Below are 24,829 nucleotides of genomic sequence, written 5' to 3' on the forward strand. Positions count from 1 at the left end.
AAAAACCCTAAGATGTTGGAGGACATGAGTCAGTGCCCTGATTCTCCTACCTCGGCCTCCCAAGTGCTGGGATTACCAGCATGCAGGACCACTCAGTGAGAACCTTTTGCAGGGGGACTAGAAAATAGTGTGTCTCCCATGGCATTTTACAGTGTTCCTTCCCCTGCTCCTCCTCCTGGGGCAGGATTACAGGCAGAAACTGCAATGCCAGGCTGGGGTGGTTGTGAGTATAGCAATAGGTAACTAATAGGATAGACTGATTTTAACACCTGCGCAAGGGTGAAGATGATGGCATTTTATGCACCTGCCCTGGCAGACAAACAGCATTAGTGTACTGGGGAAGGGGCGGGAAAGGAAGAGGCAGAAACCTACGCTGCTCAGACAGCCACGGAGCCTTCACTGCATGCACCTCCCAGCTACGGTGCGTCTCATGAAATGGGTTTGAAACTTGGCTGCAACTTTACTTGACGCTCTTCCCAATGAAGGTGGGTATCTGTGTTTTCCTTGGACCTGAGCAGGGAGTGATGCTGTCTGGCTTAGGAGGCTGGGTCAGAGAAGGCCATTCGACTTTGGATGAGAATGTTTTGAAGGTTGCTCCCAGCTGCCCTGTGTTGGAAACCAGCCGTGGGCTGAGAGCAGCCAGGGCTACACGGAGAGGCAACCTGTAGGCCTCGTGGGTGACAATTCCAGCTGAGTCCACCCCCCAGGCCCCAGGCGTTCCCACCCGCAGTGCTGCCCAGGGCCAGGGCTTGCCTCAGGTGCAAGATTTAAGGGAGAAACTCAGAAATCAAAACAAGTACTATTTCAACACCCTTTCTCTTCCTTCTTTCTTTCCTTCCTTCCTTCCTTCCTTCCTTCCTTCCTTCCTTCCTTCCTTCCTTCCTATCTTTCATCAGTACTGGAGATTGAACCAGGGCCTTTGCACTGAGCTATATTTCCATTTTTTTTTTTTAAACTTTCATTTTGAGACAAGGTATTGCTAGGTTGCTAAGGTGCCCAGGTTGGGTTTTGAACTTGCAATCTTCCTGCCTCAGCCTCCCAAGTGCTGGGATTATAGGGATGCGCCACCACACTTGGCTTCAATGTAATCTTTAAAAAAAAATTAATGACAAAACTGTCATGACGAACAACATATCCAAATGTAAAGGGAAGACAGAATCAGCAAGAGCGCCAGGTGGAGCCACACTGCAGCCCGAGGCACAGGGAAAACCAGTGATCCTGATGTGACCCAGGCCCAGAGGCCTCCATCTCACTGTGCCTGCTCCGCATCCAGACTTACAGGCTGTGGGGACATTTTAGGGTAGCTTTATGACACAAAATTCGGGACAGTTTATTATGAACAATAGGTGATGGGAACTGCCACTCTCTGTGTGCTAAAGACATTATCACCTCAGCATCCTCCACAACCTCCCCACCCCCAGAGATGCTGGGGACGACCCCAGGGCTTTTGCACGGAATCACATTCCCGCTCCTTTTCTACTAGGACACAGGGTCTCACCAAGTTGCTAAAGTGCTTAGGTGGGGCTCAAACTTCAGATCCTGCTGCCTCAGCTCCGAGAGGGATGGGATTACAGGCGTGCAGGTCAGCCTGCTCCACCACACCTGATGCTCACATGGCTTTCCCTCCCTCTCTAGACCGCTTCCTTGGCCCTAAGGACTCCCAAGATACAAGGCTCACGGAAGGCACCGGGCACTTCTTACCATCGGGGCTGTGATCTGATCAGATCGGGGCTGAAAGAACAGAGCAGGTGATGGAAAGCGAAGGGCACACTGGGGAGGGGCTCTAGAGGGCCCCTCTCGGGGATGACACTGTGACCGCACAGGAAGCACCTTCCATCTGAGCCCCGGCACGGAGTGTAGAGCCTCGGGCCAGGCACATACCACGCATGTGCTTTGCCAGGAGCTGTTTTCCCAGCCCCTAACTTATCTTTTGAAGTGATTGTTGTGGCTGTGGTGGTAGAAAGATACCAGGGGCCAGAATGGGACCAAAGAGATAAATCAGGAGAGAGGATGGCGGGTTAGGCTGAGGTGGTCACCAGGGCACAGAGAGAGGAAGTGGGAAAGAGCCTGGGAGACCTGGGAGGGTCGGGATGGGCCGGGACAGGGAGAAGGCAACCAGTTTTATAGGTTTTACTTGAGCAGTTAGGTTGATGGATATTTTTTTACTGAGATAGAGAAAAATAGGAGAAATTAGAGGTTTTGGGGAAAAAATTATTTCTGTTGTAGCCGTAAACTTTGAATGATCTATTAGACATCCACCCAGTGACAGCAAGGAAAATGAGGGCCAGAGATACAGATTTGCCTGAATCTATGTTTACATCTATCTATAGATGGCATTTAAAAGGCAGCACTAGAGCCAGGCATGGTGGCGCACACCTATAATCCCAGCACTTGGGAGGCTGAGGCAGGAGGATCGCTATGAGGTCGAGACCATCCTGGGCTGCAAAGTGAGCTCAAGACCAGCCTGACTGCATAGGGAGACCCTGTCTCAAAAAGACACACACACACACAAACAAAACCCCCAAACAATCAAACAACGAAACAACAGCAAAACAAAACAAAACATCACAGCACTAGACAGAACCACGCAAGGAGAATGTTAGCGATGAGGAGGCCGGCCTGACAGTGTGCTAGAGACACGAGAAAGCATGGCGAGAGCAGCCAGGGGGACGCTTGAAGGACGCGCACCACAGAAGTCACCGAAGTGGGGAACCGAGCCGGTGAAAGGCAGGGGGAGGTCAAGGAGGAAGGAGGTGGGAAAAACCAGCACCGGGAAGGGAGGCTGGAGTCCAGGAGGGGCCTGGCCCCTGAACAGTGCCATCTGATCTTGCCTTTCAGGAGGGGCCGTGGACGAAACCCAGGGGTCCTTTTTCAAGAGGGAGATACAGGCACATCGGCACATCAGAGACTGATCCACCGGAGGGAAGCGAGAAGCCACCTGCAGGAACGAGAACGGCACAGGGACACTGCGCTCCTGGGAAGGCCTGGGTATGCGGTCCGGGGCTGGCAGACCTGAGTCGGGAGGCGGAGTCTCCGACGGAAGGAGGAGGGGAGGCTGTAGGGGCCCCTGCGTCAGCGACACCCACAGCTCCGCCTCTCCGCCGCCGGCTTCCCCACTCGTGCCTGAGAAGCCCCTTCCCCTCCTGCGTGGGAAGGAGAGGCCGCCTTCTTCCTCCTAAAGTCACTTCTCTCCTTCTCCAGACTCACGCATGCACGCGCGCGCGCGCACACACACACACGCACACGCACACACACACACACGCTCAGTAGCTGACACAGTTCCGGGCACACCACACACACTAAATATATATTTGTTCAAAGAACAAAACAAAGCCTTCCTGCCCTTTAAGGTCAGCCACTCGCCCGCGTCCCCGACTCGGCGCTGTGCCACCCAGACTCTTGGGCACAGGCTTCTTTTCTCTGCTACCATCATCTAGGGGCTTCCCCGGGTTTTGCAATTTGGTGACCTCAAGCTCTGAGAAATTCCTCTCGGGTCCGTTCGGCCACCCGCCGTGAGGTAGGTCCCCCTCTAGGACCTGGCCGAGCCTCTTTCCCTGTCGTGGAAACGGCCGGGCGTCTGGTCAACGTCATCTCTGGGGCGATCAAGGAACCAGCTCCCCCTAGTGGCCAACGCACACACACGCACCCTCAGAGTTGCACCAAGGCCGTCTCGGACAGCAGCAGACCTTTCCTGAGCACCTGAACACGCGACACTATCTTGAGGTGCTCAATTTCCTTGTTATCACAAGGGCTGACGTCCAACCGCAAAGGCCGTGACAGGGCTTCACGCTCCCGCTGCCGCGGCCAGTGTGTGCTGCTAGGGCACAAAGGCAGGGCCACGGCTGAAGAGGTGGGCGAGCTCTGACTCCAGAGATAGCAGCGTGCCAGGGATCCGGGCAGCAAACTACTGCGGAGCCTGAGGCGAGCAGGGGAGCACCCAGGAGTCACTCTTTTGGGTTCAGTGAGTCCCCGCCAGGTCACCCCCGTGCTCCCTGCCACAGCTGTGCGCGGGGCCTGGACTTGGCGCGGGCGCCTGCTCCGCAGTTGGACACTCTGCTCCCGCTGTCCTCAGCAGGTTTCAGCACAGCACACTTGTCAGACAATACAAACAGTGATAGCATGACATTCGGGTCCAACGCTGCCCCCAAACACGTGCTCGGGGCACACAGCACTCCCCAACTGCATCTTGTACTGCCCCACTTTTCTTTTTTGAGATGGTCTCAGTATGCAATTTAGGCTGGACTGAACTTGCTATGTAGCTCTGGCTGACCTTGACCTTGAGATTCTCCTGCCTCAGTCTTCCTAGGGCCAGGGTTGTAGGTGCATACCTCGGCACCCAGCTTTTGTATTTCCCTATTTTCACCAGAATGCCTTCCTATCCTTTCTACTTTTGCTTTCTCTAAGCCTCAGTTCAAATGCCACCTTCTCTGAAGAACCCTGGTTTTTTTTTTTTTTTTTGGTTTGTTTTCTGTTGTTGTTTTTTTTGGTTTTTCTCTGGTACCAGGAATTGAACTCACGACCTTGCACTTTCCAGGCAGCCGCTGTCCTGCTGAGCTAAATCCCCAGCTCTTTGAAGAACCCTGTTTGACCCCTTCTGTTGAAAACAGAAACTCCAGCTAGATAATCCCAGCACTTGGAGAGGTTGAGGCAAGAGAATCAAGGTGATTTTGAGGCCAGGCTAAATTATGTAGTAAAACCCTGTCCCAAATAAATGAATAAAAAGAGAAAACAAACTAGAATTTCCTTTCTCTGTAACACTATAGGGAGAGGGAAGGAAATACCATCCTTTAAATCCCTGCCATGCGCTGTATGTTGAAAGCATAGTCAGGCGTGGTGGCGCATGCCTGTGATTCCAGCACTCACGAGGCTGAGGCAGAAGGATCATCGCAAGTTCAAGGCCAGCCTGGGCTACAAAGTGAGCTCAAACCAGCCTGAACTGCATAGTGAGACCTTGTCTCAAAAAAAGACAAAAAAACAAAACCAGAAACAAAACAAAAAGAAAGCATCAACTTCAGGTAGGACAGATCTGGTTGGAATCCAGTTGGCTGTGTAACCTTGGGAAGCATAATTTACCTAGCTGTGTATCAATGCTTCATTCTGAAAAATGCAAAAAAACCTTTTATTTTTCTTGGTCTTTTTGAGACAGGGTCTCGCTATGCACTTCAGGGTGGACTTGAGCTCACTTTGTAGCCTAGGCTGGCCTCAAACTTGCAATGATCCTCCTGCCTCAGCCTCCTGAGTGCTGGGATTACAGGCGTCTGCCACCATGACTGGCAAAAATACCTATTTCCACTATTCATTCATTCCAACTTCTGAAAACCAAGGTTTGTGCTCTTATGGTAATCTTGAGAATTAAATGAAATGAATATGGAAAGTGGCTGACACACAGGGGCACTCAACAATGAACACAATACTGTCATTATCCACTTTAGTTCCTTAGAAGCAGACATTTCTCAGGGAGACTCTTTTCTTTTTTGCTGGTGCTGGGGATTGGCTCCATGGCTTCACAAGTGCTAGGCAAGAGTTTCACCCCTGAGTTCCATCCCCAGCACAGTGAGGTGACTTCCACTCTGAGGCGAAGCCCAGCCCAAGACTAGGACTGAGGCCAGCCCTGTTGTAAAGCACCACGGGGCTGAGCTGAATGTGATGCTCACGGCGTGGTAGTCATTTTCTGAACAGCTTGCGGACTGTTACTGAACCAGGCTCTTCTATCTGTCAAGGTTGTCCAGGGCACTCAACAGCATAGGTCTTGACTAGGAGATGGCTTCTGGGAGCTCATCTGTCTCTCCCTGAACCATCTGAGACCCACAGGAAGCCCTTACCTTCATACTGGACCTCCAGGTGCATCGTGCCCAGCGCCTTCAGCACACAGTCCACGATGCTGGGGTGCGTGGTTCCGACGATCAACTGACAAGACAAACACAAGGACAAGGCAGTTACTCCTCAGATCTGACACCTGGGAAGAAATGAAGCTGGGACTTCCAAGCAGCCCGGTGCCAGGGTAAAATGGGGCCGGGTGACTTGCTGGACCAGGCCCTCCCTGTGGGGAGGAGGGGCAGAGAGGGCAGCCAGAATGTGGCCGAGAGTCTGCCCAGGTTGCCACTGAAGCCTCTGCATCAGGACACATTAAGCTGAGGACTGGCAGAGCCTTGGGAACACGGTCTGTGACCACGGCTGGGGGCGAGGGGAGGACATAGGCTGGGGACAGTAGGACTCATGCAAGCTCCTAAAATCTTCTCTTTCTCAGGAATCTTACACGTCTGTCAACCCTTCTTCCTACCCCTTCAAACTTTACCCCTGCTGCCTCCATCAGCTGCTGTGCAGACGAAACAAGGGTCACAAGCTTCCTGGTGCCTGGCATGTAGGAGGCCCCGGGGTGGGGCAAACCGGAAGCACTGTCCCCATGGTGGTCAGATCTTTGTTGCTGCTCCTGCCTCCTCGGCTCATTGCTTGGCTCTCGGAGTTGCCCTTTCCCCTGTTCTCTGACTCGGTCTGCCCAGAGATCTTACTTACTTCTGTGTCAGTCATCACCGCTCTGCTTACAAAGTTCACAGTGAGCCGGGCATGGTGGTACATGCCTGTAATCCCAGCACTCCAGAGGCTGAGGCAGGAGGATTGTTGTGAGTTTGAGACCAGCCTGGGCTACAAAGTGAGCTCAAGGCCAGCCTGAACTACATAGCGAGACCCTATCTCAAAAAAAACCAAAAAAAAAAAAAAAAAAAGTTCACACTGACATCTTTTTCTCGGGCCTTTCTCTGGAGCTTCAGGCTTTTACTTTCTACTGCCCATGGGCAGACTGATCTTTTTCTTTCCCTCTTTTTTGGTGGTACTAGGGATTGAACCCAGGGCCTGGACACAGGGTCTCACTAAGTCACTAAGTGGCTTTCGAACCTTGTGCCTCAGCCTCCCAGAGTTTGGGGACCCCAGGCTGCGCCGCACGCTCAGCTTTTCTGGTCTCAGTGGTGGACAGCTCCCCCTGCTGCGAACCCCAAGGCTGGGGCAAGTTTGACTCATTTTACTGCCCTTAGTCCCAGACGCTCTGCCCAGAAACCTCTGTCTAACTTGTCACCTCGTTCGGGCCGCATCTGGGTCACTTTTCAGTGCCTCCCCACCTCAGGGCATCTGGAGACATTCTGAGAGCATTTGATGGTCCCCCTCACCAGGCACACTGTCCTCCCGCGGTCACCAGGTCCCAGCTCCGCCTTCACTCGCTTTCTCAGGCACCAAGAGAGGGGCAGAAGCCAACAAGAACAAAAGGAGCTTTTCCAGGCAGTGGAGATCTGGTCTCTTCACTCACACACTGGCTACAACTGTACCGTGATTCTGCCCCTATCCAATGGATGCCTGTAATCTTTTCCACAGTCTTCTCATCAACCTTGTTTGTCTCAACCACTCTGGGGTCTGCCTACATCTTTCCGATCTGTCAGTAACCAGGACAAATCACTGCCGGCCAGCACGAACTCTCTGCCCCACGTTAGCCTTGTGGGAGTGACGCGCTTGGGTGGCTGCGCTGCTTCTCCTTCCTGGGAGAAGTGCGGCTGCTGTGAGGCCACCGAGCTGCATCGGAGCCGCAGGAGCCCGCAGGCCCAGCTCACCTGGGCAGTCCTGAGGGTCTGCAGGGCCAGCTGCTGAGCTTTCGGGGAGGCACAGGGCAGCAGAGCTATGAGGCCTTTGTATACTTGATTCTGGTACTTGGGGTTACCATGGACCAGAGAATCCAGCAGAATCTGTACTTCTTCCTGGGTCTCTTCTGACTTAGAGTTTGCCAGGAATTCTGCTATAGATCTTACACCTGGGCAAAGAAGAGAAAATGCTAAATGGTAAGGGATTTAGGAAAATGATTCCCCACTCAAGATTACCTAGTGTAAAGAGAATTTGATCTTTTCCACCAAGGCTGTTCAACTGAAGCAAGAATTGAGGCTCAGTTTTCAGCACTGTCTTGTTCAGCTCTAGCTGTGCGAGTTGAGGATTTTGCTTCAGCACCAGCATGTCAGAATCTGTGTTTTAAGATCTGAAATGGCACTGGGCGTGGTGGCGCACGCCTGTAATTCCAGCACTCAGGAGGCTGAGGCGGTAGGATCTTTGCGAGTTCAGCGCCAGCCTGGGCTATAAAGTGAGTGCAAGGCCAGCCTGAACTGCATAGTGAGACCCTTTAAAAAAAAAAAAAAAATTAAAAAAAAGGAAGGGAGAAAGGAGGTCCCTGTGGGGATTGCAGGGCGGAAGATCTTTGGAAAGTGGCCGCAGGGTGATGATGGCCTCTTCCTTATCTCCCTCAAACTGGGCACTTGATTGATGACTCAAATTCCTGGTCATCATCTTTCTCACCAGGCTGTAAGCTCTTTGAGGACGGGGGTTATATTTATCTTTGTATCTTTAGCATCCTTACATATACCCAGCACACAGTAGGTACTTTTATTTCTAGAGTTATTCACAACTCAGTTTCACACAGAATTTTAAGCAAGAGTTAATACACTGTTGAACAGATGTGTGGGCAAGGATATATTTAAAATGGAGGAGTATTTCTCAAACCATCATGGAAAGACTTGAGCAAATAATCAATCAGGGAAATCATAAACCTGGTCCTCCCCTGGTGACGCAGAGAGAAGTCCGCTGTACAAAATGCCTCCTGCACAGCCAGTTCTGCCTGGTTTTCATTCCCCTCACAGCGGAGGGCGCTGCCACCAATCTACCCAGGCCCCAGAGGTGTGGACTCACACCCAGCACCCACCATAGCTTTCACAGATGAGCTCCTTGTACTTCCTGCCAGAGTTGGCAACAACCTGCAGAAGCCTGATGGATTCCTTCTTGTCCTCTTCTTTGACCTTCTCTAGCCCAAGTATTTCCAGGAGCGTCAGGACACCTCCGATCTCAAGAAATTCGATCAGGTACCGATTACTGTCAGAAGCAGGATAGGGTGGGGGAGGGGAGGAATAACACACATCGACTTTCTTCGCACAAACCCTTCTAAGGCACCCCAAGGCCCTTTCTTCACATGCTTTGCTGCTTATCCAGGGAATGTCTATAAATAACGTGATACAATAGCTTGGAAATTCTTCTTTCCAGCGCGAAATGCCAGAGTTAAACACAGCGAACATTTCTTGCTTTTGGCTTTCCAGCCTCTGTCCCAGTTGTCGCTTGCGGAATCACGGCCCCCTCCACTCGTGGGCCTGCGACTCGGGTGGGGTAAGCGAGTGACAGGGTATGTTAATCCCTCCGATGGCACAAGCTGATGTGGTGCCAGGTGTGTGACCCAAGTGGGTCCACTGAAGCTCGAAAGTCGGGATGTGCTCGGGACCCCTGGGAAGGCCACGGCCTGGGTGCGCGTGGCTGAGGTGTAAGGACGTGTATATGGAGCACTGGGGGATCCTAGAACACATCGGCCTCTGAGCACAGAGGAGGAAAAGCTGAGAAGCAGGAAAAGAGGAAGGAAGAGAATGAGAACTGATGACCCTGTTTGGGCCCCTGGGTCTAATCAGGCCTGAAACACATATTTCTACCCTCTGGGCTCTTCAGTGAAGGAGCCTGTCCGTACTTCCTGTACATTCCTTTCCCAAGTCCAGTCTGAGCTGCTTTTCCGTGATTCACAGCCAAGAAGGTGTGACTGGTAAAGAGCCAAGGAGAGTGTGGGGAGGAGGAACAAGTGGGGTGGGGCCCTCCCGGGAGGCAGAGGCACCTGCTGATTCCCAGAATCCAGGTCCTGTGCAGCGCGAATGCCAAGGACACCCCGAGCCTGACATGCCACGGAGACCCCAGAATTGGAGTGGAGGGGGCATAGCTGAGGGGTAGAGGTGTGACTGCAGAATCTGAGTGGAACTCACCTGCTTACAGCTGACAAGAAGATGCCAATGGATCTCAGGAGCTTTTCTAAGCCTGAGCCGGTCATATAGCTGTAGAGTATGTTAAAGGGTGCATTTCACAGTGGTTTTCATGCAGAACCCGGAGCCTGTTCCCAATCCCAGGCTGACCAGGCAGCTGAATCGTACTCTTTACCATGAGAGGAGCCCCTGGCAGAAGGGGAGGGGGCAGCACAGAGGTGGGGGCAAAGGGGTGCAGGCTTGTTCCCACAGAATAGGAAGTTTCCCTAGGGCAAAGAGGCTTGAACGATCAAAGATGCAGAAGGAAGTTGAGGGTCAGTTTCCCAAACCTCTAGGGCATGACCATCACACCCTTGGTGCTCAGCATGAGCACCTTCTCTAAGAAGAATTAGCTTCAGTCGGGTGTGGTGGCATGCACCCCTGCAATCCCAGCACGCAGGAGGCTGAGGCAGGAGGATCTCTGTGAGTTCAAGGCCAGCCTGGGCTACAAAGTGAGCTCAAGGCCAGCCTGAAGTGCATAGCGAGACCTTGTCTCAAACAGACAAAATAAATATAAAAAATAGAAAGAATTAGCTTCATTGTTAATTCTCAATTTCGTATTAGCTCGAAGTTTTACACTGGAGGTCACTGTTCTTATGAAGAATTGCAAGGCTTCTAATAAGAATAACAGGCGATGGTGGAAAAATTAAACCCTGATTTAAAACAACCTCAGTATTTAATGTTATTTTTTTAATGTGAGCCTTTGCAAAAAGCCTCACTGTAATAAAGCACCCAGAGCACGCATCTGCTCAGATACGAGGTATGAAATCAAGCCACAACAGGACGGGAACCAGTCAACAATTACCAGGCTCATAACACATCGCAAGCTCTTAGAACACTTAAGAAATTAGCTGAAATTATTGCAGCTCATGGAGGATGACTGAGAGCTTCCACGACTGATAAAGGCTAATGTAATGGGCTGGAGGTAATGGTGCTTTGTTGGGGGAGCGTGGGGGTGTGAGGCAAATTATCTCTGCTGCACCCTGGCTCCCAGGATGCCACTAGAAGGAGAGACAGATTGGCTCATTAGGAAAGGCGCTTCACTGCGAAAGCCGTGTTTTCTGGGGAGCCAGGCTGCCCTGCCTGTTGCTGCGGTGGTGGAGGCTCAGCCCACGCGGCCGCGTCTCTATTCCTGCGCCCCCAAACCTGCCCCCTCCCTCCCTCAGTGGCTGGTCTCCTTTCCTTCAGTTACCAGCCAGGTCCATCAACCTTTGTCACCTTTTTCCTCTGTCCCAGGCTACTCTCCTCTGCACAGCCACACGCTGTACATATTTCTGGTCTATCACTTCCACCAGTTAGCTCGGGAAGGTTGCCGCAGTGTCATTAGAAGCTGACAAGCACCAGCGTTTTTACTATGGGCCAGGCCCTGGCTTGCTCACGACAGCCCTCCGGTGGGCGCTGTTAGTATTTGCATTTGCTCCGTGAGTGACGCGAGGCAACCTCAGGCTACTGAGGGAAATGGGATTTGAACCCAGAAGCCGAACTCAGCGCTGAGCGTGAGCGCCGGCCTTCCCGTCTGCGGGACGACCCGCCCAACTCCCCGGGGAGCGGCTGCAGCGGGGGGCTGTGGGTCTGCACCGCCCACCACAGTGCAGGGCAAGGGCTTTGGGCCAGACAGACCCACTTCAAGGCTCGTATCTGTTCTTTCCTGGTAACTACTCAACTTTTCCAAGGCTCATCTTCCTTATCTATAAAATGGGATAACAGCAGCCTCCTATTAGGCTGAGTGTGAAGCTCAAATGAGATATCTGTACAGTACAGAAACCAGCACCTAGAACATACAAAGACTCAATAAGTGGCAATTAAGAGTGTCGCTATGATACATAAACCTTTAGGTACTGATCTATTCTGGAAGACTTACAGAAGGGTTTAGGCTTATGCGATAGTTTTGCAAGAGATACTGATGCCATATAGATGCCATATAGATTTGTTTTCTTCTAAAATGGACCATACCTGGAAGGCTGGGGAGAAGCAGAAACTCGAACTCAAAACATTATCATCTGGGCATGGTGGTGATCCCGGCACCGTGGGAGGCTGAGGCAGGAGGATTGCAAGATTGAACCCAGCCTGGGCAACTAGTGACTTAGTGAGACCCTGTTTAAAAAAAAATTAAACAAGGGCTGGGGATATGGCTCAGTGAACAGGCCCTGGGTTCAAACCCAGTATCCTCTCCCCATGAACCCCAAATCAAACAACACTATCACTGGTCTTTTTCTTTTTTTCTGTTGTAGGAGAGGGACACAAAAAGTTAGGGGATTATGAGGAATTCTAGGTGTAGAAACTAAATTTTCAACTGTGTATGAAGAGCCTGGTTCAGTGTCCACTGAACAGGCACTGGGCCTGGCACTTGGAACGGGAGAAGAACACGAGGCCCAGCCTAACAAGAGCAGGGACCGGGGAAAGAACTGAGATCCTGAAGCAGCCGTGCTTAAACTGAGGCCCGCCGGGCTACAAAGTGAGCTCAAGGCCAGCCTAAACTGCATAGCGAGACCCTGTCTCAAAAAGACCAAAATAAATAAATAAATACATAAATAAACTGAGGCTGGGCGTGGTGGTGCACGCTTATAATCCCAGCATTCTGGGAGGCAGGGGGATCACAAGTTTGAGTCCAGTCTGGGTAATTTAGCAACTTGGCTAGATTCTGTTTTTTTAAAAAAAGCCTGAATAAAGGAGTAGGAGTTAGTCATATAAGGAGGAGGCTTACAGAACAGGCGAGGCCTCAGGCGGGGAGCAAAATATGAAGGGTCTGAGCTGAATCCACGAAGGGCCATAGGCACACAGAGCAAGAATCCCCTAGTTCAAAGTGTTACCTCAATGGTGCCGAAGCGTGCCTTCAGCCCTGTCTGCCTCCAGGGATCCTGAACACAACCACTTCAAACTCAGCATGTCCCAAACCAACCCCAGCTACACCCACACTCCCTTCTCCCTCACGTTCACCTAGTTTCCCAAGTTGGAAGTACGAGAGTCGCCCTGTGGCAGTGTGTGGTCATGGCTGGTATGTCCTGAAGTGATTCAAAATGTTTACCTTTTTTGGTCATTTTGACTTTGGGGAAGAGCCAGAAATCTCACAGTGCCACCATAGATGAGGACACACCATGGTGTTTTTTTTTTTTTTTTTTTTTCATAGTGTTTTTTTTTTTTTTTTTTTTTTTTTTTTTTGTATCAGGAATTGAACTCAGGACCTTGCTCTTGCCAGGCAGGCTCTTGTGCCTGCTGAGCGATATCCCGGCCCTTTTCATAGCGTTCTTCCCAGCCTGCACTGCCACTGGATGCCACTTGGCAGCGGTATTCACCATACTGTTGATCACATTTTAGACACTCATGAAAGAGGACTTCCAGACATGCTTTGAAAGTGGTAAGAACAGTGGGATAAGTGTGCACAAAGCCAGGGGGAGTATTTTGAGGGAGATGAATGGCAATGTGTTTTTTACTGTGATAATTAAAAAATACTAAAAGAATCAAGATATATCCTGTACATGTACAATTTCCCTAAGATGAATGTGATCATTATGCAAACGTAAAATGTCCCAATAGACTTAATTTATTTTTTTTTGTTTTTGTTTTTTTTTTTTGTTTTTTTGTTTTTTTCTCCGGTACCAGGAACCGAACTCACGACCTTGCGCTTGCCAGGCAGGCACTTTGCCGCTGAGCTAAATCCCCAGCCCCCCAATAGACTTAATTTAGAAAATAAAAATATTAAACCATTTATTGTGTGTTTTGATCGTATCTCAGATATGGAGCTCGGACTCCAGAAGGAGATCTGGAGACGCCTCTAACTGGCGTGGTGCGGGCACCCTGACGATGGGTTTAACTACTCAGGGAGAATCTGGGAGCAGGGCAGAGGATGGGGGTCTTCAGGGTCACCAACTTTAAGGGACGGCTGAGGGGGAGATGCACTGGACAGAAAGGAAGGAGAAACCAGGAGAGCCAGGGCATTGGCAGAGGTGGGAACGGTGACAAATGGCAATGAGAAAGAAATGAGCATGCAGTCACTGGGCCCTGCAAGGAGAAAACTACTAGTAACCTAGGTGAGACCCGCCCAGGGGAGCGAGGGGCACAGAAGCCAGAAGGCAGAGCACAGGGGAGAAAGCAGCGGGGGCGGGAGAGGAGCCAGGGAGCATCGGAAACCTTTGGGGCAAGCAGCATCAGGGTGGGCAGGAACTGAGTGGGACTCAGCTTTGAGTCAGTGATCTAATTTTATCTATCTATTTATTTTTGTCTTTTTGAGACAGGGTCTTGCTATGCAGTTCAGGTTGGTCTTGAGCTCACTTTGTAGCCCAGGCTGGCCTTGAACTCACAACAATCCTCCTGCCTCTGTCTCCTAAGTGCTGGGATTACAGGCGTGTGTCACCATGCCTGGCTTTATTTTATTTTATTATTATTACTATTTTGTCTTTTTGAGATAGATTCTCACTCTGCACTTCAGACTGGTCTTTTTTTGGGGGGGGGGGCGTTTTCCGGTACCAGGAATTGAACTGATGACCTTGCGCTTGCCAGACAGGTGCTGTGCTGCTGAGATAAATCCTCAGCTCCCTCACACTGGTCTTGAACTCACTTTGTAGCCCAGGCTGGCCTTGAACTTGCAACAGTCCTCCTGCCTCAGCCTCCCAAGTGCTGGGATTACAGATGTGCACTACCATGCCTGGCTTAATTTTATGTTTTAAAGTGGAAGAGATTTCTGCATATTTGCTGATGGAGAAAACTGGTAATGAAATGAAGGAGAAAATGATAAGAGAGGAAAAATATAGCCTCTATGGAGGCTTCAAGTGCAGCACAAACACAAATTAGTCCTAGACAAAAGGAGTAGCAACTTCAACTTTGATAGGAGGAGAAAAAGAAGGATGGAGGTGAAGAATAACAGGAAGTCAGAGAGTTTTTGACTTTTGGGATATTTTTATCACCAGATGTCCTGTTCTAAAATATTAGAGAGAGCCAGGTGTGGTGGTATATGCCTGTAATGTCAGCACTTGGGAGGCTGAGGCAGGAGGATCACTTTGAGTTCGAGGTCAGCCTGGACTGACTCTGTCTCAAAAAAAAAAAAAAAAAAAAAAAAAAAAAAGGGCGTGGGCATGGTGGTGCAAGCCTGTAATCCCTTAGGAGGCTGAGGCAGGAGGATTGTTGTAAGTTCGAGCCAACCTGGGCTACAAAATGAGCTCAAGGATAGCCTGAACAACAAAAAAAGGACAGCCTGAACTGCATAGTGAGACCCTGTCTCAAAGAAAAAAAAAAAGAAAAATTGGAGAGAGTCAGGAGAAAAGCTCCCTTAACAGCTTTCTTTCTTTTTGGAGGATTCCTTTTGCTTGTTTGTTTTCTGTTCAGCAAAGGATACGTGATTCTAAGGCAGGTCACCAAGCGTGCGAGGAACAAGCTGGCTCCCTGGGAAAACTCCTGCTCCAGTTCAGGGCCAGTCTTGCCTTGGTTGGTTTCAATGAAATTGTCGAGGATGTGACTCCTTGAGACTTTGCCAGCATTGTCCCACTCTTGTAAGAAACTTAAAAGCCTGCTGATTGCTGCCTGCTCCTTTATAGAAGTCATGATCGGTGAGTCCTGGGGGTGGCTGCAGAGGAAGGGAAAATAGGTTACCAGCATTTTAGATCCATGAAAATCCATACTGTGGTGGGTTTTGCTTTTCTGCTGATTAGCTGGGTATAATTACACACAAAACTCACTTGAGGGCCTGTCAACTGCTACTGGAGCAAGGCAGCTCAATGGGTTACCATGGAATTGAGGACATTAAGGTAGTGGCACATACCTGTCATCCCAGCTACTCGGGAGGCTAAGCCAGGAGCCTGTGAGTTCAAGGATAACCTGTGTAATTTAGTGAGACCCTGTCTCAAAATAAAAGGCTGGGGATGTAGTTCAGTGGAGGAGTGCTTGTCCAGCATGTGTGAGGCCCTGGATTCCATCCCTGAAACCAAAAAGAATATCAAGAGAGTTTTTTTGTTTGTTTTGTTTTGTTTTGTTTTGTTTTGAGACAGCGTCTCCCTATATAATTCAGGTTTGCCTCGAACTCACTCTGTAGTTCACGTGGGCACTAAACTCATGACAACCCTCCTGCTTAAGCCTCCAGAGTGCTGGGATTATAGGCATGGCCCACCATGTCCAGCTAATGTCTACTCTTTTGTTTTTTGTCTTTTTGAGACAGAGTCTCACTATGCAGTTCAGGCTGGCCTCAAACTTGCAGTAATCCTCCTGCCTCAGCCTCCTGAGTGGTGGGATTACAGGTGTGCGCCGCCACACTCGGCCCTGTCTGCTTTTTTAAATATGTATTTTGTTGTATTAAGAGGGTCTCACTGTGTATTCCAGGCTGGGCTTGAATTTACAATCCTCCTGCCTCAGCCTCCCCAGAGGAAGGCACCATGCCTGGCTCAAATGTCTGGTCATAGCAAGAGTTAAAGGGTTTCTTGGTGATGCTAGCAATGGAAAGACCACAGTATCAAGCTGAGAATGAAGATGCTTCCTAAGGACCTGGCCTCTCCCCCAGCTTGCTTTACATTGGGTCAGAGGTTTGGGGTCCATAAAGACCTAGTCCTCTCTTATGCCAACCTGATAAAGTGCTCCTTAACCTTGAACCTAGGTGTTTTACATTAATTCCTCAAGACAACTTTTTTAAAAAGTTAGTGGCAAGAAAAAGTTCCTTATCCATAGTTGGATTAATGGGCTGTGGTTTGTAGGAGTCTGTGTCCTTGGCAGAGTGTTTTCAGTGGGGGAGGGAAGGTTTAAAATAAACCCGTTTTCCAAAAATAGTTGTGATTGAAAGTGTTATTATCCATAACAAATGTTAGTGCTGATGGGAGAGAGGCATGTGCGACTCTTTTGTCTAACAGACAAGTGAAAGTCATATTTCACATTATCATGGGGTTTTCTGTGATTTACAGAATATTTGTGAAACATTACTTGCAGGGGCCGTGATTGATATGGAGAGAACAGCTTGTGTGTGGGGGAGATGTGTATTTCACAAAGACTGTTCAACATGAAATTTACAGTCCCATAAAGTGCTTCTACATCTTCGCCAGAGATCTAGTTAAAAGGACTTTACAGTCTGAAACATCCTAAAATTGATTCTAAATTAACGTTTCCTCACATGTATTTGAGATATTGATGGGGCTCAGCTATCAGATTTTTATTAGGAAGCAATAATGCGAGGCACGAGGAGACAGACACACATACACACCAACCTCCACGACTCTCGAGGTCACTGGCTGTGCGCTCCTGGCAGGGAAGGCACCCCGAGATCCAGGCAGACTTAAGAATGGGGCGCACAGCTGCACAGCAACCTAAACACAAGAACGACCAAAGCCCAGTACGAGATGTGGCCGTCAATCACCGTGAGTGCCATGCTAGTCCTAAGGCTGAGAGTAACTTTCCAAGGCTGTGGCCACCTCCCACCGCCAAGCTGCCTCAAGAAACAGGGGCGAGAGGCTGTTTTAGGGCCCAGGGAGGAGGGGTGGAGACGCCAGCACGAGCCTTGTCAGGATGGACCGAGGATTGAGACTCAAAGGATCAAAACTCAAAGTAAAAGCAGATATGCACCCAAGAGTTCCAGGACACTGAGGCAGGAAACTCTAGGCAGGATGCTCCATATTAAAGCCTGGTTGCCAGGATTCCCTGCATTCATCTTCCCCTATTTTTGAAACCAGGGAAAAAAACACAAAACACCAAAGTGGCAGCTTTCAAGGTCACAGTGATGCTGATGCAGCGCTAATGCAGTGATGGCCCCATGAGGTGGCTCCGTACCCGCGCCGGGGAGACACCACATCATGTGGCTGAGCGGAAGAGCTCGAGCTGTGGATTCAAGGCTCAGACTGGGTTCAAGGCTCAGCTCTGTGACTTGCTGTTTCGTAAAAGATGAAATAGCACCTGCCTGGTCATGTGCCACCCTCCAGGCTCCCTGCACAGAGGCGGCCATGGTCAGCCCTCTTGGCTATGTCTTCTGTATTTCCAAATAATGAGCTTATACTACTTGCTATGGGCCAAACTGGGCCTTCCCAAATCCATGTGTTGAAGACTGAACGCTTCAGTATCTCAGAATGGGACCATATTTGGAGAAAGGGTCTTTAAAGAGACAATTAAGGTAAAATGAGGTCATTGGGGTGGGCCTTTATCCAACACACCTGGTGTCCTGAGACGCACTTAGGCCTCAGACACAACTGAGCAAAGAGGCGAGGACCCAGGGACAAGGTGGCTCAGAGGCAACCACCCCGGCAAGGCCCGATGTCAGCCTTCCAGCCTTGAGATGGGAGAAAATCAGTTTCTGCTGCTTAAGCCACCCAGTCTGTGGCAGCCTGGAGACTGCGCTGTGACTCACCAGCTTTGGACAGTTATTTATTATGGGTGAAGGAATTAGTTCTCCTGTATGACTGTCTCCCCCACTTTCTCTCTTTAGCCTTACAGTGTAGTTTCCTATACATTAACGCTAAATCCATAGTGTTTACCTTACTGGCCAACTACATAATCTCTTTACTCAGATAGTAAACTATTACATTTTTTTCCTTACCACTCAGTTTTAACTGGAGTTAAGCATCATCATTTTCCTTTTCACTTAGTTTTAAGTACCTAGTCCCCCCTCCAAATGTGTAGCAGCCCTTAACTGACCAGTTCCATCTCTGCCCTGGAGACCTGAGTTGCACAGACTGTGGTTTTTCTCCTTTAGCTGCAGGTCGCTGCTCACGAAGCTGGTATACAAGTGCCCTGGGGTTTCCTTTTGCCACTATTCTGTGCTGCATCCCACATCTTCCTTTTTGCTTTATTCCCTTTCATTGAACCATATTCTCTAGTAGTTTCGTGTGTGTGTGTGTGTGTGTGTGTGTGTGTGTGTGTGTGTGTGTGTGTGTCCTGGAGTCTGGAAATCTCTTTTTCGACCTCATGTTGAGGACAGACTGGGTGTGCGACTGTGTTAGAAATGAAGTTGTACCAGTTGCTGTTGCTGACGAGGTCTGATGTGATTCTGATTCCTATGCCTTTGCAAGCTTTTCTACAAGTGTATGATGGTGGGCATGGTGGCTCCCACCTGTACTCCCGGCACTCAGGAGGCTGAGGTAGGAGAGGCCAGTCTGGGCTACATAGTGAGTTCAAGGCCAGCCTGGACTACAAAGCAAGACCCTGTCTCAAAAAGAAAAAAAAAAAGTGTATGATGGTGTGCCTTGGTGCAGGTCTTTTTCTTTTTTTTTTTTTTTTCCAGTACTGGGAATTGAACTCACAAGCTTGCGCTTGCCAGGCAGGCGCTGTGCCGCTGAGCTAAATCCCCAGCTCCTCAGGTGTTTTTCATTTACTGTACTAGGTCCTTGCTGGGCTTTTTAAAATTAGATCCTGTGCTGTTCGCCAGTTTTTGGAAATTTATCAGAAAACCACTAGCTTTTCACTGGAGAATTAACAAATGTTAGTCAGTGGAGGTTATTTTTCTCTCTTCTACAGTCACTAGGGTCTCCAGGGAGAGTGGGTGAGATAAACATCTGGCTGCTGACGCCCTGGGAGTGGGGAAGGGGCTGGGGTCTGCACTGTGTCAAGTTTCCCTGTACTCCTTGGTCTTCCACCTTGTATATCAGCCCTGCTCTTCCAAATATGCCCAAGGGTCCCTAGGGATGGAAGCCTCCAGGGTCCAATTTCCTTCATGTATGCAGCTGAGGGTGTGGAGTGTTGCTCACCTGCTGAGGGTGGGGCTCTGGAGTGGAGGAAAAGTGCTTGGCACACAGCTCTGGGTCAGCGCCCTGCTCAGCCCCACACCTTCATGCTTGCTTTCTCTGGCGGCCTGATTGCAAGCCTCAGGCCTCCGGGAGCTTACAGTGGGTGACCGCCTTGCTTCCTGCGATTTCCTCAGCCTGGAGCCAGTTAGCACACCCCCTATCCCTTGCAAATATTTGTCGAATCTGTGGCCACTTCCCCCATAACTTGTGACTTCTCAAAAAAAAAAAAAACCAAAGAAATTATAAATTCTTTTGAGACAGGATCTCGCTACATAGCCCAGGCTGGCCTCAAACTCACAGCTATCCTCCTGCCTCAACCTTGAGAGTGCTGGGATTATAGGCATGCACCACCATATCTAGCTAGTAAATTTTTAACTTTTTCAATTTTTTTTTTTTTTTTAATACTGGAGATAGAACCTAGGGCCTTCATACTGAGCTACCACCCCAGCCCATTTTTTATTTGGAGACAGGGTCTTGCTATGTTGTTGAGACTGAGCTCTAACTTGTGACCCTCCCGCCCCATCCTCCCACTTGGCACCCTCCTGCCTCAGCCTCCCAGAGCTCAGGGATTACAGGCATGCACCATCAATGCTTGGCTTGATCTGCTTTCACCTTACTTTTTTTTTTTCCAGGGCTGGGGATCTTTTTTTTTTTTTAATTTTTTTCCAGTACCAGGAATCAAACTCATGACCTTGTGCTTGCTAGGCAGCTGCTGTGCCGCTGAGCTAAATCCCCAGCCCTAGGGCTGGGGATCTAACCCATAGCCTTGGCTGAGCTACATCCCCAGCCCTGTTTTATGTAATGCTCTTTTTTTTTTGTAATGCTCTTAAGAGGTATTGTAGTTACTGTCCACGATTTTCGGAGGAAGAGACTAAGGTTTGAAAAGTTTTGCTTATTAATGAAGGCCTCAGAACAGGGTGGGGGGTGGAAGAGTTGGGGGAGTGGCGCACGCCTATAATCCCAGCACTTGGGATCCTGAGGCAGGAGGATCGTTTCGAGTTCGAGACCAGCCTGGGCTACAAAGTGAGCTCAAGGTCAGCCTGAACTGTATAGTGATACCCTGTCTCAAAAATATATAAAATAATATATATAATATAATATAATAATATATATATATAAAAAAGGTCTCATGGCCATGAGGAGTGGAAATAAGATTTGAACTCTGATTTGCATGTAACTCCACAAAGTCCGAGCTCTCTCCATTAAGCCAAAGGCACTGACCCTCCTGCTTCCTGTGCTCCATAGTATCACCCACAACCTCTCATCAAAGCCAAGGCTGTGAGCCGAGTCCCTTCCCAAACGCCTTTCCCAACCTGGTTCTCCTGGCTTTGCACTTGGTGCTCTGGCCTCTTGCGCACCTGTGCAGATCCTTCCACAGGGCTCAGTTCTGCTTTGGGACCTCACTTGCTTCATTACTGTCAGGGCCTCTGCAGGTGGGCGGTTCCCAAGTCCACAGCCTCAGCCTGGAACAGTCCTGGGCTCAGTATCCCTGTACTTCCGTGGCCGGTGGACTGCTCGTGGGTGTGTCGCAGGCTCTTCACGTCGGCAAACCTCATGCAGAACTTACCCCCTCCTCTTCCCTGTCCCTTGCCCTGTGCTGGTCCTGTGTTCACGCGTGGGGCACCATCTTCCTGGTCACCTGAGAGGTATCTCGGGCGTACAACAGTCCCTTGCTCTCCTTATCTGAAGGTCTGTTGCTGGGGTCTGCTGGTAGGAGGAGACTCTTTCCCCCGAGGGTGTTTAGCTGCTTGAGCTCGGCCACTCCTTTCAAGTTATATCCTCATCCCTATGGACTACTGCACCTGCCTCCTCACTCTCCTTGGGCTGACCCCATCCTAACTCCACAGTGAAGCAAGACTTCAGAACAATTAAAGCCAGACAGATTTCTCTGCATCTAACTCTTCAGAGATTCTCTTTACCCCCAGGATAAAGAATTTTATTTCAGCCCAAACAGTTCCATCTAAATCCTGCCCCCAAGTGAAACCTGGCACTAAGACCCACCCCAGCCCACGTCCTTCCTTCTAGTGGGGATCAGAAGGAGGCTACCCACTACCCTACAATGTAGAAACCTCTCTCTAAATTTCCTACTCCTCTTTCTTTCTTTTTTGAGACAGGGTCTCGCTGTGCAGTTCAGGCTGGCCCTGAGCTCACTTTGTAGCCCAGGCTCGTCTTGAACTTGCAAAAATCCTCCTGCTTCAGCCTCTGGAGTGCTGGGATTACAGGTGTGTGCCATCACACCCGGCTCCTACTCCTGTTTTGAAACCAAGTTTCTTCCTCTGAGGTCAGGCCTCTGTCTTCCTCCACTCCCTTGCTGCCTGCTACTTTGTCAGCCACCCTGTGCCGTTCAGAGTCACGGATAGGCATCTGCCTCTTTACCCTGGAGCCATCGGGCAACTTCAAGGTCAGTATTTCCATCGTCACAGCAGGTACTAGTAAACTGACATCCAACATACTGTGCTCATAATAAGCACCTTAATTTCTGTTAACTTGACACAGTTAATTACATAAATGTCCTGGGTGTAACTCTGACCAGGCAATGGAGTTGGCACTGATTAACATAAACATAGTCCTCCTCCTCAGGGTGCTTACATCCTGGGAGGCAGAGAGAAGCAAGCGGCCAGGGGGTTTCAGTGAAGACTGAAAAATGATCTAGTAAAGCACAAGGGAGAGGTATGCAATCCAGAAATCCAGGATCCAACCTTCACTTTCAAACAACCCAGCATTCATACTGAAGACCTACACACTAAACTCTAACTGGCCACTCGGGAAGTGTACAGTTCCAAGCGCTTCAGCCCCCCACCTCTTCCTCCACCTGTTCTCCGAAGATCAACTCTTGGGCTTAACAAAGAAATTACAGCCCGTTAGGCAAGAACAGCCTTGTATTTCTTCTTCCTTCTCCCCATGTTATCTCTATCCACACCCACTCTTCTTTCTTTCTCTCCCTCTACCACAGCTCTGCATCTATCCATCCATCAATTTGTCCCATCCATCTATCCATCCATCCATCCATCCATCCATCCATCCATCCATCCATTCCATCCCATCCATCCAGTCTCCTTAGGGCCCTTGGTTCCACCCATTACTTATCCTCAACCACTCTCTTTAGGCATCTTCCTTGTTAGTCTACTTTATTTTTACCAGTCTATAAAAGAAAAAGCAAAAATCAAAACAGAGCCTCAAACCCAGATCCTTCTTCAGGTGTCTGATTTTCCCAGTTTACAGCACAGCTCTCATGAAAGTCTGCATACCTTGTGTCCCCACTGACCATCCTCTTCTCAGCATCCTGCAGCTGGGCCCCTGCCGCCCTCACTTCACTTGCATCTCTTTAGCCAATGTGCCTGATGCCCACCTAATCGCCCAGGTCACTGAGGATGCCGTGGTCCTTTGCTCGCTGGTCCGCTTGCTACCACAATCAACACCACTGCCCATTACTCCTCCTCTGGCGCCTCTTCCTGATGCCTCTGCAGTGCGACAGCTGCTTGTGTGCACTCCTGGCTGCTGCCTCCCCTGCCGCCATCTTTGGGTCTCCAGCACCTGTGTTGTATGCAGGTCCTCAGTAAGTTGTCAAAGATGACACCCACATGAGACTAGGAACTGTTCTGCTCCACCTTCAGCCTCTCAGCAATTCCATTAAGCATGCAATGCCACAAGCAGTGACAAGTAGGTCTCACGCTAGACCTGTGAGGATAAATGTGAGGCAGACCCAGAGCTTGCTCTTCATAAATAAGTGATTTCAGTTCCAACAGCATGGTAAGCACAACGGCACAGTACAGGGCACTCTTGGATGAGAGGACACCTGGCCTGATGCTGGTTGGTTGCTGGCTATTGCGGGAGCTTCCAGAGGAGCCACCTTCCAGGCTAGAAGGTGATCGGTAGCTCTCCAGGGAAGGGCAGGGGAGTGTGCTTCAGACAGAGGGCAGAGAGCATGCAGTGCCTCAGAGGGGAGAGTGGAGTATAAGGCAGTGGTGGCGAACCTACGGCACATGTCCACGGCAGGCTGTTTGTTATCACTGAAAGCTCTGAAAAGTTCCCCATCACTGGTCTCATGTATGAAGAACTGCAAGTGGAGGGTGGCACAGCACAGTGGTCTGGATCTTGGACTTGGTTTTCCACTTCCCAGCTCTATGACCTAAGGCAAGTGTGCTGGTTTGGGGCTTATTTTGCAAGGGGAACAATATATAATACAGGACACATATTTTATATGATTAAGAGTCACCCAAAGAATGATACACAAGAGTGTGAAGGAAATCTGTCCACACACTATAGACCAGGAATCTAGCTGAGGGCCTGGATCCCACGGAAATGTCCAGCTGAATGCCTAGAACTCATAACAGTGCCTCCCAGGACCCCACCTGGAGGCCCAGAGCCCATAACAATACCCCATGCAGGCCTGTTTCATGAATCTGCGCTGCGAAGGCCCAAAGGTCAGTGGTGGGATCTAGGAAGTCTGTGCCAGTGGCACGAAGGATCTGTGCTAGCAGGCTGAGGGATCTGCACTGGAGCCAGGAAGTGATGCTCAGAAGGACCAGAGCTCCCCCAAAAGGTACCACAGCCATCCTCACCAACAGTGAAGTCTGAGCTCCTCCGATGATCAAGATGGCCGAGTTCCCATCGGGCAAGCCAACGCAGCAAGCTTCTCTAGGAGACTGGCAGTGCACTAACTTCCCCTCTGGAGCCAGGAAGCAATGCTCAAAGTGAGGACCAGAGCTCCCCCAAAGTGAACCAAGGCCATTTTCAGTGCCAATGAGGTCCTGAGCTCTTCAGAGGATGAAAACAGCCATGTTCACCAGGAAAGCCAGCATGATAAGCTCCTCCAAAAGAACCAACAGCTCCTTACAGCTTCTACCAGCTCCAACAGCCTTTCTCCACTCCCAACAGCCAACTTTCTCCTTCTCCAGCTCTGTCTCTTATGCTGCTGGCAACAGTCCCCAGGAGGGCCTCCCACACCCAGCACCATGCCTACTCAGTTCAGCTGGGGGTTATAAGTTGACCACCAGTTATCAATCCACTACAGCAAGTTACTTAACCTCTCTGAGCTTCAGTACCCCTGCCTGTAAAGAGGCAATAAAATGTAGTATTGCCTAAGGGTGGAGAAACTACCTAACATACAGAAAGCCCTCAACAGAGCAGCTCTTTCATTGCCAAGAGTTCTCATAGCAGCTGGAGTGTAGCATGGGGATGGACGTGGCAACGGACTTCCACTTTTTTGTTTTGGTGAGTTCTCACTATGCAGCCCAGGGTGGCCTCCAACTCCTGCTGATCTTTCTGCCTCAGCCTCCCGAGTGTTAGGAT

General features: G+C 49.9%; 1 protein-coding gene across 11 annotated transcripts in view; it reads right to left on the reverse strand.

Moving 5' to 3' along the window:
- Window positions 1-24,829, reverse strand: part of LOC102015702 (chromosome unknown open reading frame, human C1orf228) — a 51,292-nt gene that overhangs the window by 16,816 nt on the left and 9,647 nt on the right. For 7 of the 11 annotated variants that reach the window (XM_013521642.1, XM_013521638.1, XM_013521639.1 and 4 more), the window contains 5 exons: window positions 15,184-15,411; window positions 9,819-9,887; window positions 8,729-8,895; window positions 7,596-7,792; window positions 5,823-5,907 (listed from right to left, as the gene is read on the reverse strand). In XM_013521642.1, the coding sequence (XP_013377096.1) occupies window positions 5,823-5,907; window positions 7,596-7,792; window positions 8,729-8,895; window positions 9,819-9,887; window positions 15,184-15,389 (724 nt within the window). In that variant the 5' untranslated portion in view covers window positions 15,390-15,411. Of the gene's footprint in view, window positions 1-5,822; window positions 5,908-6,295; window positions 6,596-7,595; window positions 7,793-8,728; window positions 8,896-9,818; window positions 9,888-15,183; window positions 15,412-15,606; window positions 15,631-17,032; window positions 17,132-24,829 lie in introns of those variants that run through there. The other 4 variants (XM_013521640.1, XM_013521641.1, XM_013521643.1 and 1 more) reach the window with 3 other exon arrangements.

Source organism: Chinchilla lanigera, unplaced genomic scaffold (genome assembly GCF_000276665.1).
Source record: "Chinchilla lanigera isolate Chin_1 unplaced genomic scaffold, ChiLan1.0 scaffold00063, whole genome shotgun sequence".
Lineage (NCBI taxonomy): Eukaryota > Metazoa > Chordata > Mammalia > Rodentia > Chinchillidae > Chinchilla > Chinchilla lanigera.